At 40.1% G+C, this 20,575-nt stretch overlaps 1 protein-coding gene across 1 annotated transcript in view; it reads right to left on the bottom strand.

Moving 5' to 3' along the window:
* LOC107557077 (E3 ubiquitin-protein ligase RNF220-like) overlaps positions 1 to 20,575 on the bottom strand; it is a 120,780-nt gene that overhangs the window by 16,342 nt on the left and 83,863 nt on the right. Inside the window, exons 2-7 of the mRNA XM_016240399.1 lie at positions 16,835 to 16,964; positions 11,888 to 11,936; positions 8,966 to 9,061; positions 6,338 to 6,380; positions 2,973 to 3,016; positions 2,121 to 2,247 (exon numbers count right to left, since the gene is read on the bottom strand). Coding sequence (XP_016095885.1) covers positions 2,121 to 2,247; positions 2,973 to 3,016; positions 6,338 to 6,380; positions 8,966 to 9,061; positions 11,888 to 11,936; positions 16,835 to 16,964 — 489 coding nt within the window. The remainder of the gene's footprint in view (positions 1 to 2,120; positions 2,248 to 2,972; positions 3,017 to 6,337; positions 6,381 to 8,965; positions 9,062 to 11,887; positions 11,937 to 16,834; positions 16,965 to 20,575) is intronic.

Here is a 20,575-nt window from a genome sequence, read left to right as displayed (position 1 = left end):
GAGAAACAGGACATGAAACATGGCCTCTCCTCCACCTTGTTGCCATGACACTTATCTGCCTTTCACAGTATGTCACAGGTCAAAGTTCATCCAATCAGGATGGCATTTACCATGTATGCCTGCCAGGGAGGGGGCTCAAAGCTGCCATCTCTCAAGGCTCTTTACAAAGATGAGCGGCGGGCCTCTGTTCTTCTTTCCCGACTTCACCAAATCTCCTCCATCTCTGCCATCACTATCTCTTCATCAGCACAACAGCCCTGCTAAGCCACGGACACAGGAGGCCTTATGGGCCTCCAACACAAACTGATCTTCTTCGATTCCTCTCTTCCTCTTGGTCTCCCTTTTCCCTTATCATGCTCTTTTTGTTCGGTTTAAAGCGTTTCCTCTCTGCTTTCTTCCTGGGTCCTCAAAGAGAGAGAGCTGCTGGTGCTTCAGGGACTATAGCCCTCTTATCCCATTGAAGACTCCTTTCAAGCCCCCCTCCCCAGTCTAGCTCCCCCTGGGCTGGAGAGATTCTGCAATGCAGACCGATTGAACGCTTGAGGACTTCAGCTGAGCTTTCAAGGCAAAATCCACCTTCTGAGCATCCTAGGGAGAGCTTTCAAGTGGCCCCTGGGCCACCGAGTCACTTCTCACTAGGTTCCCCCATATCGCCATTACACCGGTGCCTGTGCTGAAGATAAAGGGCTAGCGAGCTTCTGTACAGACACATGGCTCTGTTCACATGCAGGATTGATCTGGGCCACCGTCTGTCCAGCCGGGCGATAGAGAAGCAAGTCTGTTTCTTTTATTAATCCACACAGCTTTGCAATGGGTTCTCTCCTTGGGATCGAACAGCCTTTCCATTTAACAGCACAGAAGTTTACAAAAGACCACTGAGGGAGGAGCCTAACTCCTTTTCTAAATATGAAACTAACAGTGAGGGGAAAAACTGAGATGTTTTTGATAGACATTCACTTCCTCTAAAGTGCCAACTCAACAAACTTAACTGAAGAAATAAAACCCCTTTCAAAACAACTGATCCAACATTGAGAAAAGTTTGAAGATAAAAATCTCAAGTATGGAGGATGACTGACACCTCCTCCCTAGTGTAAAAATAATCTGAAGAGGTAAATTATTTATGAATCAACTAGAATTCCCTTGAAAGTCTTTCAATGAACGTGGCAGCACATCAAAAAGGTTCTTAGGGAGCGTGTGTGTATGTGATAGAGAACATCCCAGGTGAGCAGAGTTAGGTTGGGAGCTATAATTGCATTCCTGCAGTGGGGGAAGCCCAGGGGTCAGCGGCCCATTTTTCTCACACACATCTCTGTACTGGGTGAGGTGGGTCAATTGCACAGCTAAATGTGTTTTCCTTTGACTCCTTAAAGGCCAAGTAGGGCCTGCCAGAACTCACCTTGTCTGGACTACAGCTGCCTAGCCTATAAATTAACACACACACCACTTGAACAGGTTGAGCTTGGGGTACATCGTGAAATAAATGTATGTACCCGTATTAAAACAGCTTTAAAGTTTCTGGTGATCTTTGAAAGGGATCTTCATTAAACTTTAAGAAATGTTTCTTGAGCACCAAATCAGCATATTAGAATGACTTCTAATAGATCATGTGACACTGAAAACTCAGCTTTGCCATCACAGGAATAAATTACATTTAAAATATTTTCAAATGGAAAACAGTTATTTTAAATTGAAATAAACATATATATATTATGTATTGAAATAATATAATAATAAAATACTTAGATAATATAATAATAAGTCAAGTCACCTTTATTTATATAGCACTTTTAACAATACAGATTGTGTCAAAGCAACTGAACAGCATTAATTAGGAAAATAGTGTGTCAATAATGCAAAATGACAATAGTAAACACAAATTTTTCGGTTAAAGACAGTTCATCATTCAATTCAGTGATGTCATCATCCAGCTCAGTTCAGTTTAAATAGTATCTTTGCAATCATTTGCAATCAAGTCAACGATATCGCTGGAAATGAAGTGTCCCAATAATATTAATAACAATAATATTATTGTTTTTACTGTATTTTTGTTCAAATAAAAACAGCCTTGGTGAGAATGACAAACTTCTTTCGAAAATATAAGAAAATGAAAAAATGCTTACCTCTGAAACCACCTTCCAGTAATGTAGTAGCTCGTACCCTCTTCTGTCCGCACCACTCGTACTCCTCAAACCGCGTTCCGTTCTCTCCTTCGACATCGGCGGAATCCTCTTCTGTTCCACCTTCCCTCTGAGAGAACAAAACCACTTATCAAACATGCACAAATACATTTCAATTGGTTCATTCAATATAAAGAGACAAAACCACAAAGAGTGACTACATCAGAGGAAATCAAAGCAGCGCTTTCAAATCCACTAACTTCTAATGATGTCTAATTTTAGGAGCTATCAAACCACATGCAACAGAACACCCGAATCCAACCACCAAGAATGCATTGGTATCATAAGAACTACTGGATTAGATGGGTCAAGAGGAACCTGCTATATAATATAAAGGGCAAGTGCTGCATCCTGAACCACTAAAATGGCTAAAGAGGGAAGCCAGACAGACTGTGTGAACAACAGTTTCCATTGAGCCGCTCTATAAACTCAGTGTTTAATGACAATATAGTAGAATATCTATAAAGTAGGCTCAGGACACCGAAACTGCCAACCAAATCTAAGTGAAGGAGGAGGAAGAACACTTCAGAAAAGAGCTAATCCTTCAACTATTCCCTGGACACCCATGTAGGAATACAACATAGGTGTAATCATAAAGAACTAATTCCCAAAATCATTATGTGCGTGTCTTTCGTCAGATGTCCAGGGAAAGGTGAGGGCAGAAAGGCCAAAGCTTCTAGAGGTTGGAGGCCCAGATCTCTGGGTTTATGAAGCTACCTTGAACAGACATTGTTCCACATGCCTACTCATTTCCTCCTCCGTCCCTGTCAGCGGGGCGCTGCACAGTGGACATACCTGTCCATCCTCAGGCTTCCGGCGCTTCATCTTCCCAATCCGGGCTGCAGCACAAAAAAAAAAGAAAAAAAAGAAAAGAGGTACCACATGATAAATCAATGGAGCAAAGCGACCATAATAAATACTACATACATAATCCATACTGGCACTGAGCTGTATATGTAATTAATATATATTTATTAGTGCTGTCAATCAATTAATTTTTTTTTTACTAATTAATCGCATATTTTTCTGAAATTAATTGCGATTAATCCCACCTAACATTAAAGTTTTTAAATATACTTTTATATTGCAATAATTTCACATTCAATCTTGAAATGAATGTACAAACAACAAAGACAAACAAAAAAAAAAGTATATTTTTTAATGGCATCTTTTTTTATGACTGAAGGCCAGTACCAACGATACCAATACTGATTTCTCTATAAAATTGCCCCCCCCCCAATATTTAAACATTGACTATAGCCATTCAACATTACTGTATAATTGAGAGCTATCGATTTTAACATTTATTAGACTTAATAACTTCTAATTTAAGGGAACTTAAAACAATCTTCACATAAACCCATTATAATAAATGTCATATTTACCTGTGCCCTTCAGCAGAAATATACAGAAATTGAAGTTATCAAACACTAAATTAAATATAAGAAGCTATAAAAGTCATTTTTTCCTCTTTTTTTTCCTTTGTCCTTTGATTAATAGACATCACAGCAGCTGGTTATTAGGTTATTTTGGCTGTTATTCTTTAAGAGCTGCCGCTGCTGTACGTGACGCGGACTCTACACGCATGCATTTCTCTCAAATCTTTTTACCTTTACTGACCCACTTCAGGCCTTAAAGTCTCTATTAATGAGTTGAATCGGGTGTGTTAGATGAGTGAGACAGTGCCGGGCTGCTCCAGGACAGTTTTGAAAACCATTTCAGAAAATGTGTCTTAAATGTGACTCATATAAAATATATTACATGCATGCAGTTTTAAGGCAGCTTTAATCGCCTTTTTGGTAGCTTCATTACTTAACTGACCACGACATTGCATGCACGTAGTTTATTTCGCGCTTTGATATGAATGGATACAGGTTACAGCATGCGTCCGGCACCTTTGTGTGTGCAATTGAAGAGCACACGCTGCAAGCACAGTACCGTTTCCGCACTCGTTTGACTCGCGCCGTAGATAAGTGGAGCGCGCGTCTGAAACGTCTCCCGTTCTCAGTCGTTCTGCGACCAAATAAATGCACTTCTTGTCAAGAGAAAAAGTGACAGAAGCAGCAGCTGTGAATGGGGTGGACAACCCTAGCATTCAATATTTTTTACGCGTTAAACTGAAAAGATTTATCGCCTGCGGTAACACGCTAATTTCGACACCAATAATATTTAAATATAAATATATTTAATTAAAATGGCTGTAAATTTCTATACATTTTAATTATTACATTTATTTATTTACATTAAAACTTGGATAGATCAACAGCTAATATGCACGACCAAGGATGTCACAGGACACACACAATGTCAAACTGAAAAAAAGAGCATTCAGAAAGAGTTAGCAGCATTAAGCTCACATAAAAACCCCACATAGATCAGGATCCTTTACAGGTTTATCTTGAGGCTAGTAGGCATCTCTAGCCACAGATTTTACTGAGGCAAGAAAGATGAGTTGCAAAACACAACATTGACGTGATAGGGCTCGGCTCAGAGGTGAACTCTGTTAATTAGACCTTTGCACCCAAACACCAATTCCTCCTTGATACATCAGGGACAGGCACGAAAAACGGCCAGAGCTCGGATCTCTCGGGGTGTCTCACTCTTCCCCCTCCCCTCCCCGATCACATAATTAGAAATTTAACACAGCAGAACAGCGCCTATTGCGCCGTAAGTCTCTGTCGCTTTTTCTTAACTGCAAATGGCGTGTGGGGACATTAATTTTTAGGTGACTGTGATTGCGAATGGGGCCGAGGGGGACTGGAGGAGGAGAGGCAGGAGCTTCTGCCATTACCTCCAGGAGAGGGAGAAGAGAGAGAAGCACTGACCACGTTGACAGTAATGTGGGGGAGATGGGCATCATTAAATAGCACGAAGAAAGGCAGATTAATTAGGCACGGCAGGAGTTTTTCCTCATGCTGAAATCACAGCGTCTCAGATGAGAGGTGATATACTTTAATACGGGCTTGGGTTTAAACAAAGACAGCCCCATTTACCCTTACAGTGCCTGCGGCTGTGATAAAGGGGGGAGGGGGTCTTACCATGCCGCAGGCAGCAAGGGGCTAGGGGCACTCCTCTGGGCACTGGGATTGGGGGACTTTTGAAACTTTCCTTGGTGTTGCGCCTGCACCAGCAGAGGTCATCGACTGTTGACACATGAAAAAACCAAGGGTTAAGGAGATTCTCTGCTTGGGCAGGCGCTACAGTCAAGGGAAGTGCAAAAACAGGTGGCCACAATTACTACAAGCTATACTAACTATAATAAACAGCCATGTTATTTAATACATGAAAGCTTAGGCTTGTAGAAATCACCTAATATGTGGCAAGGGTGCTAAGGTTGACATAGATGTCAAGCTCCTGGCAAGGCCACATGACAGACACTAGTGCTGATAAGCATTTGGCTGATGCACCCTGAAAGGCGAGGAGCTCCTTATTCATGCCAGACGGTTACCAACACCCAGAATAGCAACTGGCCTCGGGTCAGTGAGCTCCCAGCTCACACCAACCCTCCCCATGGGTGCGGCAGCTCCATCACACCCACCAACTAATGACTATGAGTTGGGGTTCAGATAACCATACAGAATGACTAGACTCGCTGTCTTGCATATACCAGCAAGACGAGTCTTCAGAGCATGTAAAGTGCTTCAAGTAATGCTCACTGAGCAGAATGTCACACAAATGCCTTAAACTGTATTATTTTATCAGGTAAAGATTATAAACGATCTTATCACAATCCAATTTTGCAGACATTTTTGTCAGGTGTTTATTATTAGCTCATTTTGACAGGCATGAAAATGTATTAAAATAAACTAATAAGGCCATTATTTTCATCAAATATTACTGCATGTAATCAGACTCTAGAAGACGATGTACTGTTAAAATACAATTTATTTAAACATTACTACGTATAATTGACTGAATATTGCAACTTTATATTGATATAATGCTATCAAATAATATGAATAATTGTTATTATTTTGATAAACATTACAGTAGCCTGCTAGGAAAAGAACAGCTCTCCATATATTAACTGCACTCTGTACTTATGATATAAAGTATTACACTATTTAATGGATGACAATTACGCTTTTATAAGTCATATGTCAACAGATAAACAACCATAATACATCACTTTTCTTGTTGCAGGGAGAAAATATACATACCATTCAATCGTGTTTGCCTGTTAGCTCGAACTCGTAAAAATGTCTGCATGTGGGGGGGAAAAAAGAAAGAAAAATCTGTCAGTCATTGAGGTTTATTTCTCATTGATATAAAAGGACTTTAATGATGCGCGTATCACTAGATTGCGCTGGATTCTGCAGCAGATCCCTGATGTCTAAATGTAAACAAAACCTACTTCTCGATTGCCATTGCTCTGGAACTCCTCTTCCATTACAAACGCCGCAACCCTCCAAACTCATTTGGTTTACAGAAGCATGAAGCCCGGATAACTCTCCTTCAAAACGCCGATATTAGACTCAATAATCAATTTACGAAGGATGAGTAAGGATTGAAAATGTTAGGCTCACTACAGCAGTTCGTTTCAGCGCGCCATCGCCGCCATTATTGCTACCGGTCATGTGACTCTCACGTCAGAGTCAAAAGTTTCAACTGATGCAGTTCCGTCTTTCGCCACGGGGGCGCAGCAGTATGTAAACGACGCATATGATCTGTGCTGCTTGATTCATTTTTGTTTAAGACCGGGGTTCTGAGGTCCACTTTCCAGCAGAGTTTAGCTCCATCCCTAATCAAACTCACCTGATCAAGCTAGTCAAGCTCTTTCAGGATTACTAGAAAGTTACTGGCAGGTCAGTTTGATCAAGGATGGAGCTAAACTCTGCAGGAAAGTGGACCTCGAGGGCCAGAGTTAAGAACCCCTGGTTTAAGAGGTCTCAACAAACTCTTCTGGCTTACAAATTATGCTTCGTTCAATAATTTTATTAAATCTTTTTTGGTACAACGAACTGTTCATAATAAAAAAATATATATATATTTTATAATATATAATAATATATTTTTAAGACATGCACATGAGATTAATTATTTGAGTCACATTTTCTTTTATGAGCATTGCATTTCTAAATGTAAGAAATTAAGACTTGTGTAACTGTTTAGACTATTCCTTCCGATATTTTGTTACAAAAAAGCTAAAGAAATACAGTATCAGATTTTATTCAGCATACACCCCACAAATATATTTTTAACCGTTACCCCACAAATATGCTGAAAAATGTTATTTTCATTTAAAAAAAACAACATTTATGTAATTTTATGTGACTGTCACATTGAACAGAAATACAGGAACCTATCAACATAATTCAAGTTTAAATATATATACAGGTTCAAACTGCTCTAACAGTTGGCTCATGTATAATGTCTACAGGCAGAGAGCCCTTCAGAAAACTCTTGAGCCACTGCTGTTAAAAGTCAGTCTATTTTATGATGAAACACTATATTAATGGCCCAGTGTGTTCACACCAGACAGATTGCGTTACAAAAAAAAGATGATCATGAATTTTAGGAAAAAGGCATCAGCATGAGGTGATTTGAGCAGCTTCATTAATGAGAAGTTCTATAAAAATCCTCTTGAAATTGTGCCATTATGTATTTAAGGCCTCTTGACAATCATTGTATATCAGTCAGTATTACTTTTAGCTTTGTGACGTTAGAGGCAAATTCTAAAGACTTATCAGGACCACGCAGGAGAGCCTTCTTACAGCTAATGTGCAAAGATCAGTCCTGATATTGTTTTAATTGAAAAATTCTCCCACTTCTATAGGGTTGAGGGACAGATAGAGATGCCAGACAAACTGTCCCACAAACCCACAGCTCCAGGGGCAAGCAGGAAGAAAACAAACATGTCAAGGACACTGGAGCACAGAGATGATATCCGGGGCTCGGGGGCAGCATAGATTAGCCCAGGGTTAAACTATGGATGATTACATATCAGAGCAGAACACACATTACAGCCTGAGTAAACCTGGGGCTGGAGATTAGCAGAACAGATTTCAGCCTGTATTAATACGTCCGGCAGTCAGATCCAGTCTGGGATAAGATGGAGGATATTGTGGAGGAGAAAAGCTGGATACACATATACGTCACTTCATTATGTTGTTTTAAAACATTTGGGGTAAAATCTTTTCATTTTCAAGGACATTTAGTTTAATTTATAAATGTAAATTGATGTAACTTAATTTGTGTCAAAATTACTATATTTAATTTACTATACCGGTATTTAACTATATATATTTTTTACAACTTTAATGTTTACAACTGTAACAATACCTGCAGTAAGTGGTGGTTACCAAGCTACATTTTTGTAATGTTTATTTTGAAGTCATTACTTTCTGTTGACAGAAATCCAGTTTCATTACATCTCAGGTAAAGCACCATCTTTGACAATGTGCACGGATTTCACTTCAATTTGAAACTCCCACATTTTTTACAACTTTAATGTTTACAACTGTAACAATACCTGCAGTAAGTGGTGGTTACCAAGCTACATTTTTGTAATGTTTATTTTGAAGTCATTACTTTCTGTTGACAGAAATCCAGTTTCATTACATCTCAGGTAAAGCACCAGCTTTGACAATGTGCACGGATTTCACTTCAATTTGAAACTCCCACATATTGAGACACTCTCAACAAGCTAAAACCCAGTGAAATGAAGGGCTGCATCAGAGTGGAGAGTTTCGGTCTGTGTGTGGCGTTGTGCTCAGAGGGTCAGAACTGCACAGTCTGTCACTCTGCACCTGTGACAGACACTCTCTGTCTGAGGGTTCCCATCTCACCTGGTATCTGTCAGAATGGTGAGCTTCATCAGAGGAGAGTGGGGACACAACTGGAGACTCGCCCTCACGTTTGATGTGCACTGACAACAGGAGAGACTAGCGAGAGAGAGAGAGAAACAAAAAATGAGAGAAAGAGGTGAGCAGCCATCCACTAGACAAACGTGTCATCCACAGAACTGATGATGTAGCCAGTTAAAAAAAATACAAGAACTCCAAAATCGGTGTGTTGAAACAATATTACTGATGTGAACAATTGTTGACAGATAACCATTAACTGCCATTTCAGCTTTAAACTATGTGTGTTGACAGGACATCAGAGTTTAGAGTAATGGAGGCTACGACAGAGAAACAGACAGAAAGCAGGACACCAGACAGCATGACAGGACACTTTGATCGACCTATAAACATACTGCTGTGTGCCTGAAGACGTAACAGGCCTGTCCTTCTGAAAGCCTAATTGACTTAATTTCTCAAATGACTGAGGAACGGGGGTAGGGGAAATACTGCTTACTTTCCCGAGAGTCTTGATCTCCGTCCTGCTTTTATGAGGTGGCTATAAAATATTTGTTTTTACAATCTGCTCTGATTAATCAGAGTGAGAGGAGGGGTTGCTGCTTTAGCGGCTGACAACTGTAATCTAATATTAATATGTGAAAAATGGCAGCCTCTCTCTACGGGGACAGTAAATTAGACATTATGCATGGCTCCTTATGCTTTTGAATCGCAAGGTCAGGAAACAATTTATTTGTGATCTCAAAACCTTTGGAGCTCAGGGAATACGGTGTGTGCCAGAGAGTGAGTATGAGCACTAAGTGTTTACACTGGTCTACTGTATCTAGTGTGTGATGTTTTACTGTTTCATTGTCCAATGAGAATTGATAATACACCCAAAGCACATAAACAGCAAGTTTAGTACCAGGTAATCTGACTTGAATGTTATAATGTAAAAATTAATAAAATAATGTAATATAATGATAAAGGTTATACGCTACTGTTTAAAGGTTTGGGATCAGTAAGATTATTTCATGTTTAAAAAAGGTCTCTTACGCTCAACAAGTTTGCATTTAATTGATGAAAATATACAGCAAAAATAGTAATGTTGTGGAATATTATTAAAATGGTAAATAACTGTTTTCTTTTTAATAACTAATTCTATTTTATTCCTGTGATGACAAAGCTGAATTTTCAGCAGCCATTCCAGTCTTCAGTGCCATATGATCCTTATTAATTATCCTAATATTTTCCTAAAAATCGTAATAATTTCTTATTATTATCAATATTGAAAACAGTTTGTGAAAACCATGATACATTTTTTTCAAGATTATTTGATGGATAGAAAGTTAAAAATAATTTCTGTGACCGTACAAATGCATTTACAGTCACTTTTGATAAATTTAATGCATTCTTGCTGAATAAAAATAATACTTTCTTTAAAAAAAATCTTACTGACTTACTGAATCTTACTAACTTTTGAACGGTAGTGTATAATTCATTATCTTTGCTAAAAGATTTATGTTTAATAAATTTGATTACTGTGCAACATGAACCTCAACAGATTTTGCTTTGAAAATTACCTTTATATTTACATTTAATCATTTAGTCATTTAATCATTGTATAAGTTGCACACTGAGGTGTAGCACAAGCAGTAGCAGTGCTGCAGATGTTAGCATGTTAACTGTGCCGCCTACCACTGTTGGCCTTTGCACTGTTGGATTAGGAGCCGCAAAGACTGGCATGGAGTCGCTATGGCAATGGCGGCTTGAGAGAGGGGTAAAGACGGGCCAACTCGGCCGGGGTTAATCCCCTTTAGAACTAGCGAGCTGGGCCTGATCTGCTGCTCGCCGTCTTTTAAAGGAGAATCATGGACCCCCTCCATGCACCATCCCAGCTAGCCTCTTCATTTTCCACACACTCCAACGGAATACTAAGTGTGTGCTATAGAATGCTCAGTCACGCCTCACACGGCCTGTTCTCTAACCTGCTCCTGTGTCTTCTGGCTCTCATGTTCTTTCCATACTCTCAGTTTCTCTCCAACTGCGGGTCAGAACCAAAGGGTTTGCCCTCTGCATGAGGGACAATCATATGAGGATGGTTTATTATTATCACCATTCTTGTTCATTTCTTCACCAGGAAATATGCATTTATTCAGAGATAAAGTAAAAATATATATCTCAGGCATCAGGAGAATGTCTTTAGTGAATGTGAGGTTGGTATTTCTGGCATTTGCAAAGGTTCATGGCATCATAAAATCCATAAACTGAAAGATAAATGCATGATGTGTCGCAATACTCTCCACTGACAATGTCACATCAGCCTGTAATTTGTTCTTCCTTCAAAATCATAGCTTAAAGGGATAAGTTCATCCAAAAATGACAATTCTGTCATCATCTTTCTTTCTTTTATGGATATTTTAAATAATGTTTCAACTGATTTTGTCCATTCAATGAAATCTACAAAATATTTTCTTTTGGTGTGGAACAAAATAAGGGTGAGCAAATGATGACAGAGTTATCATTTTGGCTGAACTATACGTTTAATGTCCATGCTTGGAATTAAACACAGTTGTTTGTAGCACATCAAAACTCTATAGTGAATCATGTGGTGACTGCACTACATAATTCAATCAATGTGGTTGCAGATTTAATTGAGATTTAAGTACACTTGGCCTCTTCCTCCTTTTAGGACAATGACACTGAAAAACACGGGTATCATTTTCCATGTCCAGGTCTTTTGAATAAGCAGTCAGGAAACACTGAAAGCTCTAAATAAATTACTGCAGGAAATAAAGCCAGATGTTTGCGACCACTCTCTCTTATAGTGACACAAGACACTTTTTACATCTTTGTCTATGAAATAGAGCACTAATTGCCATTAATTGTTGCTGAGCCTATCAGTGAACATAATGATGGTGGACATCTTACCTTCGGTGTGCCTGGAGCTGCACTGATGTCTTTGTGTGATGGGTTCTTGCTGTAGGGGGAAAAAAGAGAGAACTGTGAGGGATGGCTGTAACCAGTAAAATTCTTCAGATAGCTATAACCATTGCCATGTAATCAAAATTGAGGAAACCAAATGTAAAATTTAGGAATTTGCCATAAAAACCCATATATTGACCACTCTTCTGATTATCGAGGTCGATGTCTCGATGTCTAGCTGGTTATGGCCCTGCGTGTAATCGATGTGACTGAAACAGACTCAAAATGGCCATTCAAAAGGACAAGTTCACAGCTGATGTGCGCTGATGTTAATTTCGATGGAATGTGATGTGCAAGAGCAACTTGTTGCCATGATGGCTGATCTATTTTGATCACGTGTCACAGCACTGGCTAAAAACCCATCACCTTTTGACTGAACAGAAACTGCAATCTGTCATTTCAGAGATGCAACTTCGGTCCCCTAAGGAGCTGGACTACACACGTCTCCTCCATCAACACTCACTTTAGCTCAGTCATATTGAGCGCTCCCTTGTTGGCCTCACTTAGGACCCGAGCGGGCCTTCGAGAGGACAGCCAAGACAAAAGAGAACAAAGCCACACAAATCACACTTTTAATCATCTGGAGATGGAAAATGGGGAGGAAAAAATCGAAAGCAGTTTCAAACCCATCCTCTACGCCACTCAATCCAGGCAGCCCTGGGTCATGCTGTATTTGAAACAATTACTGTCCAAAAGTACGGCTGCTAAGCAGATTTGGGTTATAATTTTTTTATTGAAGTAATCATTCTCATGGATGCTTCCATCCAGACCTGATCCCCCCCAACTGCAACCCTCCCGCAGTTAGACTAAGGCAGAAGGAAATAAATGATTTTGCGGTTATTTGATTTGTCAGTGAAACGCCTTAGGCACTTAGGACTTTGAAATATGTTGAGGACAATGCACTGGCTTGTAAACATTGTATTAAAGAGGCAGAGAATGGCAGAGAGAAAAAAAGGGTGGGGGGGCGACTCCTTGAGTCTGGCGGGTGGATTGTACATTGAATCTTTGCCTCGTGGACATTGTGGATTGAGGATGACTGATTGAAAGGCAGGAATTATTAAACGAGGCGGCTAAAGCATCCGCCGACAATAGGGAAAAACATATCAAACCAGATTTCTCTCTGAAACATTCATATTTTTCCTGCCATCTCTCTTTCCATTGCTTTTTTTTGTCACTTGCTGTTTTCGCTCTCTGTCTGTTTCCTTGTCTGTCACTCTAGCTGAATCTCTTGTTTAGAGCTCCATAGATGGGCCACCGATGACGACCTGAGAAACAATGACAGGGGTAACATCACCTTTGTCATGTTCATTTTAAATCATGCATTCACACCCAGAGAGACGGTTGAACAGAAATTGAATTAGCCTGCACCCTAATCTGAAAGTCTGATCCTGCAGGCACACTTGTCACTGGACGAATGAAACAGAGAGAAGAGCAATAGAGAACACGGATCCTCTTTGTGTTAGTTCCTGCTGTGACAGATGAAGTTACAGTACAGTATATGGACTGGCTAAAGAGGCTCAAATGTAATGAATGACAGGTGGAGGCGGGGTTTGCAGTGTTGCCCCACCCTTACACTCAGGTAATAAGCCTCAAGCCCGCCTTTTCTGTAGTCGGCATGATTGATCTGACAGCAAGGGGAGGAAAGAAAGAAAAGGGGACAGAGAGAAAAGATGAGACAGAGAAGAAAGAGACAACACAAATCAGGAACCAGGCCTTGAGAGGGGATAAATTGCCCCATCGGTGGCAGCGTGCTGTTTATGAGATAATAAACGGACTCCTAGGCATCATAAATCTTCCCAGTGTGGCACGGCGAATCTCTGTGACCTCACACATCTCCTCATGTCAAAAAAAAACAACAACACTAAGATACACTTCATACACCGTAGCGTTCTAAATGCCCCCTCTGCACTCATTGGACACCCGAGTATCTCAAAATGCTCTTTTCCCAGTGGTGGGACACGCAGGCAAGGCCAATGACAGGAAAACACTCTTTACTTGTTTAGAGACACCACACAGGAACTGAACTATAGGACATGAGGGACATTATGTAATGTTATGTATACAGAGAGCAAGTTAATTTAGGACTAGTGTGCAGACAATAATGCATAATATTATGCATAATAAAGCATAATAATTCAATTTTTAATGGAAGCATGCAAGCATTGTGCATGTGATCTTTAGGCAAGATACTGTTTAATCAAACGAGGCAAAAACTCGAATTTGAGACGTTACTCGATAAGCAGAGGGTTTCAAATGTTTTGGTGCCAAGGACCCAAAAAATATGAAGAGCAAATTGTGTGAAAAGTGTGATATTAAAAATGAAATCATTGACATTTATCTTATCATTGCACTAAATTCAAAAATAATTATTTAAATATTATTCGAAAAATAGTATAATATTAATAATATAATAATAATTTAAAATCATTAATACTAATTTTCACAATAAATACTGGTCCAAAGCAACTGAAAGCATATTATTTAAACTTTCTTACACTTTCCTCTCACATTTTTCACAAAACAAAAACAGTTTGAACCTCCTGTTCTAATGTAAATATTAAATGAACAATGAAATTGTAATGAATTTTTGAAGGCAGCAAGATGATGAGACTATATCGTGTCATGTCTGGTTGGGACACAGTATTAATATCTCCCTTATATACAGTATGTATATAGATTCATACAGCATGAACTCTAAACCTTCAGCAATCAAACAGTTTTCATCTTTTTGAAATTCTCAGTTTAAAACGATTCACCATGTGCGACTGACTTCAAAATCCCACAAACTCCACACTCCGGACAAGCCAAGCTTTCCCTTTCCCCTCTCGCAGCCAAATTCAGCTAGACTGAGAAGAGGGCTGAGAGAGCGAGAGTGAGAGAGCTGGTGAAAATTGAATAAATGCCAGTCGACAGTTGGGGGGTTTTAAGCTGGAGATAAAGATTGCTTTTCGTGTCGTTTGCCACCCGGATCTCCCTCGCTCCGCTGGAGGCAAATTGATTACGTGGAGAGGCTGGGAAAGGGTGGGGGAATATGTAGATTGCTGTGGCCCTCAGAGCAGGCAGACGGGTAAAGGGCATGATGGATTTCCATTTCCATACATGAAGAGCAGAGGACGAGTCAGGGGAGGGGGCATGGCGATGCAGCCACAGGGGAGGGAGAGAGAGGGGAGTGCGGCGGCGGGTTCCAATCTCATACACACTCACCCACATCCACTCAGACATCTGCCTAATGCTACATCTTAAATAGCTTTCCCCATTTTACATACACTCAAGTCTCATTTGGTGCAGAATGAAACGCTATCATTAAAGGGAGATTTACTACAAATTGCCACAAATTCGCCATGTCACTTCCAATGATCTGTGTGTGCTAGCGTGTGTTGAGCAGAGCCCCGCCTGTGAGGAAGTATACAGGGAAGGAAGACGGGAGCCCAGAGTTCCACACTGATAGCGTTCGAATCGATGAAGCAATGCGGTGACTGCTCTGTGTACTTCAGGAATGCCTAAATCTAGTTCAATATTGTGGATGCAAATGTTGATGTAGATTAACTGAAATGGGATAATTTTAATTTTACTGCAGATTTACAGGAAAGATATCAGTAACTGTTGCAATACTACTAAACCATGACAAAATTCCATGTTCTTACCAGATGATAAAGTGAGTGATAAAGTGTTTTTATAATTTTTTTTGATCACTTGTTTTTATTTATTTATTTTGGGTAGCCCCACCCACAGTGAAATCTAATTGGTCCAAAATGATGCTCAATATAGACATCAATTAATGGGATAATTCACCCAAAAATGAAAATTCTGTGCAGAATGGAAAGAGAAAATAAGTCTCGTTATTATGGCTAATGCTAATTATGAAATGGCTAATTATGAAATCAGTGAAGTAGTATTCCCCTTTTACTCACTTAAAGGCATCTAAATCTCTATTCAATTGCAAACAGCCTTATTTCTCTTTCAGTCCATCTCTCCCTTTCTCTATATCCTAAATCAGTATTAAGCGATTGGACTGCCTATAGCCTGGGAAAATAACTCTCTCGGCTACAAGCAGGGGTTAAAAGGAGTGCAGGAAAGGCTAAATCATGGGCCTGTAATGCCAAGCGGCATCCAACCCTGACAGGCCTGGAGCAATGATGCAATTTCCTTAAATAACCACCACTATCAATCAGGCAGGGGCAACAGAGGCCCAGAGCCATGTCAGTGTCCACAGCCACTGCCCGCAAGGGAGGGCGGCCCACTGCCCTTTATTAATTATTAAAACATAACTCCTCACCGCCGTGTGATGGATAACACTCATGCTGGAAAGACATCCTGCTGAGAATTAATATCTCCCTCTCTCTTTCTCCCTGTGTCCCAGTTCGAAGCCCAGCAGCATAATCTATTAAAACAAAAAGGGGGATATGCAGCACAATGTGCAGCTTGAGGTCTATGACATGTCTGTGACCTATTCAAACGACATTGTTTCTTGTTATGGCTAATGTTCCTTCAAGCTCACAGGATGAAACTTCCTGCCTGGTTTGGGCGGACGCTGTATGAGAACACAGCTATTTAACTGGGTCAAGTTGATGTACCAGTCTGAAAGCCTCAGGCAGTGGATGAATGACGGATACTGTGCTGGATCTCTGTGATCATCCCACCATGCTTAACCTGGCCGCATGAAAGGCCTAAGCGCATGTGTGCTGATGGATGATAGGGAGGAAAAGCACCTGTTCTGCTGCTGGTCTTTGTTATCACTGGAGCATTACACCAGTAGCAGGTGTCTTCACTGCTGATTTTTAGACCAAACTCTTATGTGAGGGAGAGCAGCCAATGTGCTTCATTTGTTTGGGAAACGTTGACAAGAACTGATGGAGCTGTCAGAAGACGGCAGGTATAGATGTGTGAGTCTACCTGATGTGCATGTGGGTGAGCCTCTCCATCTCCTGTTCCATGTGCTCCTGAAGTTCCCCTGGACGCAGCAGCACCTGACAGATGGGGCAGATGGGAGCCTGACTGTCATAGAGTGACACCTTCTTCTTACCTGAGAGAAAAAACAGAAAGATAGAACAAGAGAAGATGAGGTTTATTTATTATTATGAAAGAGTTTGGGAAATTTGTAGACATGCCTAAACATTCAAGTTTCCATTGCTGGTCAGAGCAAGTGTTTTTATTGTTAACTAAAACTATTAAAAAGGGACAAGATCCCCAAAACACAATTTAAAAGAAGATTACATTTTTGGGGAGATCCTGTAAGAACACCCTAGAACACAGAAGTGTTATCCCAGTTTTTATACAGTAAATTTGGAGATGAGCATGGGTCAGATGAGTGCTCAAAGTCTTTTCTTCTCTCTGGACTGTGTGGATTAAGTGGCTCAGATTTCTGCCGAAGGAGAATTCGTCATCCTCGGCCTCCCGTCTCCTGTTCCCTCATTAAACTAGATCCACAGCTCCACACAGACAGTTACGCCACTGAGCTTGTGACACTTCAGCTGTATCTCGCACACACACTTCATATACATTTATCAACTCACCAATGGACAACATTTCATTAGACACTGTAATATAAAGTACAATTATTCTCAGTTAAGGTGAAATGCACAGTGAATTAAACAATAAGGTGACACAACAGTTACAAACACATGAACACTGATGATTTTGCAATCCTTGCGAGGCTTTTTATAGTATATCCACCTAAACACAAACATAATTTTATCATAAACAAGTAGGTATGTGTATGTGCGTTCACATCTGAACACATGGCCGTGTTTATTTTTATAAAAGTCCATCCATCTGTGTGGGTGCGTGAGTGTGTTATGGCTGCCTCTGAGTAACTAACACATCTTTTGCATGTGAATGATCTAATGTGCAGCTCCGTAAATGAGCGAAAAAACACTTCCTGTTTCACTCTTATATCCCTCAATCTCTCAGATCTGGAGCTAGCCAATCAAAGCGACTATTTTTAGCCCTTTGGGACAATAGATACTCCCTCAAACAGGATATCCTGGATGAACTCACTGTTACCGACAGACTACAGCTGTAAGTCACATGGTGAGTCTGCTTACCTAACTCAAATCGCAAATACATACACAAACAGGAAGTGAGGATATCACACCTTTGGACTAAAGTACTAAACAATTTACTACTAAGAGTTGTACACTTTCTTCAAATGACATAAATGGTTCTAAAAAAAAACTATAGTTAGCGATAATGTCCTAATATTTTACACTGTCAGTTCTCTGATAACATTTTATTTAATGTGTTTAACAGACATAAAGATTTAAAAACACCTTCCATTTCACACAGCGAAAAAGCAGTGTCCAATTATCAAAGTGTGTAAGTGTGTAACAAACTTCTGGTGTTTTGCAGTTTGGTCTTAATGTCTGGGAGGCAGCTATTGATCTGTTGCAGTAGGGGTTAGTGAGCATCTTTTCTCGAGATGATGAGGTAACTTGAGGGCAGGTTGCAAACAGATGTACAAACACACACATACACACACGCAGTGGGGCTGTAATCCTAGTTCTTCTCTCTACATAAAACCCTGGGCTCAGTATGAACCCGTCCTTGACTTCAGAGGGCACTGTTGTGTTTGTCTTGACATGTTGTGTGCGCAGTTTGAGAGGGTGATGATCGCTAACAGTCCAGTCTATGCACACACACACTCACGCAGACAAACATGCGCACAAACACATGTAAACGCTCACACACGTGCACATACATGCGGCATAGTCCCTCCGGGGTCGCATATCCTCTGCTCACATATTGGCCTGTCAGAACTATTTCCTGCAAAAGCACAGATTCATCAGTGAGGAGCTAGCAGTGTTGGGTCAGTGTTAGCATCCCAAAACTCCCCCTCCCACCCCATACATCTCTCCACCTCCTCCCTCTTCTCTCCTCTTCCCAGTCATGCGTGCCTACGCATACCCATCCCCTATTCACCAGCACCACTACTTAACGGCCCCACACTCTGGACACTTTAAGTGACTTTGAAAAATAGGTAATCGATTACAATTCTGTGTGTCTCTGTTTCTCTCAACACCCTTTTCTCGCTCGTCCCTCTCTCCCCTCCCTCCAAGTCTGTCCAGCAACATACTGCACTTCTATTTCTAATTTTCTGGCCCTTTATTTGTTTTCTGTGCTCTCCCCTGTCTTATCTCCTCTCACCTATTTCTCTTTCTTTTTCTTTCTTTCTTTCTTTCTTTCTTTCTTTCTTTCATGATATATGTGTATAGGCCTATATTACATATTATTATTACTTTTATTATACATATTATGTTCTACTAATAATATAAATAACAATATACCACATAAATAGATAATGAAATAAAAGAGAAATTTATCCATTTTAAAATATAATATTAAAAATGTAAAATATTTTCCAAATAGCTCTGAAAATGATTATATATTTTTTTATTTTTGTGTGTTTGTGATTGAGTATATATATATATATATATATATATATATATATATATACATATCCTCAACATCTCCCCACATCTTCCTTTCTCTCTCTCTCCCCTCCTCTCTTCAGCAGCGGTCAGCTTTATTGCCCTGACAAGATAATTTGAGTCATGCCAAAGCAATCACAGTCTGCAGGAGTAAACAAAGAGAGGTCCAGACCCATTCTAAAGCCGATAAATCTTCAGTCTCTCTTACGTGGCCATTTGCAACATGAAGTCACATAACCTGACATAAGAGGTTGTGTAGGAATGACATAGTCTGTTCACACAGAGTCATTATCATACAGCTCTGTTTATTCTATAAGTTTGCACATTGTTAATAGGTATAGCCTAAAATGTACTATGTAAATTGTAAATACTAAGTAAAATGTAAATTGTAACGCTATCAATGCATGTACTGTAATTTCTTGTGTACTTCAATTCATTTCTTTCCTTTTTTATCTGTTAACATGTCAGATGGTTTACTGACAGAGTGTTACTCTCACTCTGTTATGTGTGCATGATGGGATCTGTTACCAGAGTGTGTGATTGTGTGTATGTGTGCCCCTCTGTCCGTGTGTGAAGAGAAAATGAGTGTGTGTGCCTCTTGAAACTGGCTCTTTAATTCATCCGTACACAATCAATGGGCTCAGTAATGGAGTCATGATGGTTTGGTCAAGCGCTTGTCGGGACCTAAACCACCTCCCTGTCACTTGTCTCCCTGAAAACACACATACATACACACATGCACACTCACTCACAAACAGAGAGCTGGTCATTTGGCAGCTTTGGAGAGGATTCACACAAAAGAACACACACTAAATCATCTGTCTATCAGCACAGACTGATGAACACCTATATAGTGAAAGGGTGTGTTTGTGAGTGGACATGGGTTTGCAAATACCTAAGGCTGTGTCAAAGCTTTGCATATATCTATGTGTGTGTTAATGTGCAGGCCTAATGTTTTTCCTATAGACCGCCCCACTATGTGTGCGTGCAGTGTGGTGTAGGTGTCCACATCGTCCCCAGAGAGGATTGACTAATAGAGACAGCCAGTGATTAATCATGTCTTCCCTGGGAGGGCTGGAGGGACACAAACACAGGTCTCTAGCCCTGGACAAACCCTCACAAACTCGTTATTTGCTATAGTTTTGTACATTTACAATAATTTGTACATTATTTGCTGTACTTTGTATATTTCTTAAGATACATTATA

The sequence above is a fragment of the Sinocyclocheilus grahami genome, unplaced genomic scaffold (assembly GCF_001515645.1).
Source record: "Sinocyclocheilus grahami isolate Dianchi unplaced genomic scaffold, SAMN03320097.WGS_v1.1 scaffold21.1, whole genome shotgun sequence".
Classification (NCBI taxonomy): Eukaryota; Metazoa; Chordata; class Actinopteri; order Cypriniformes; family Cyprinidae; genus Sinocyclocheilus; species Sinocyclocheilus grahami.
The sequence above is the reverse complement of the archived record's forward strand: the minus strand, read 5'-3'. Positions and strand labels throughout refer to the sequence as shown.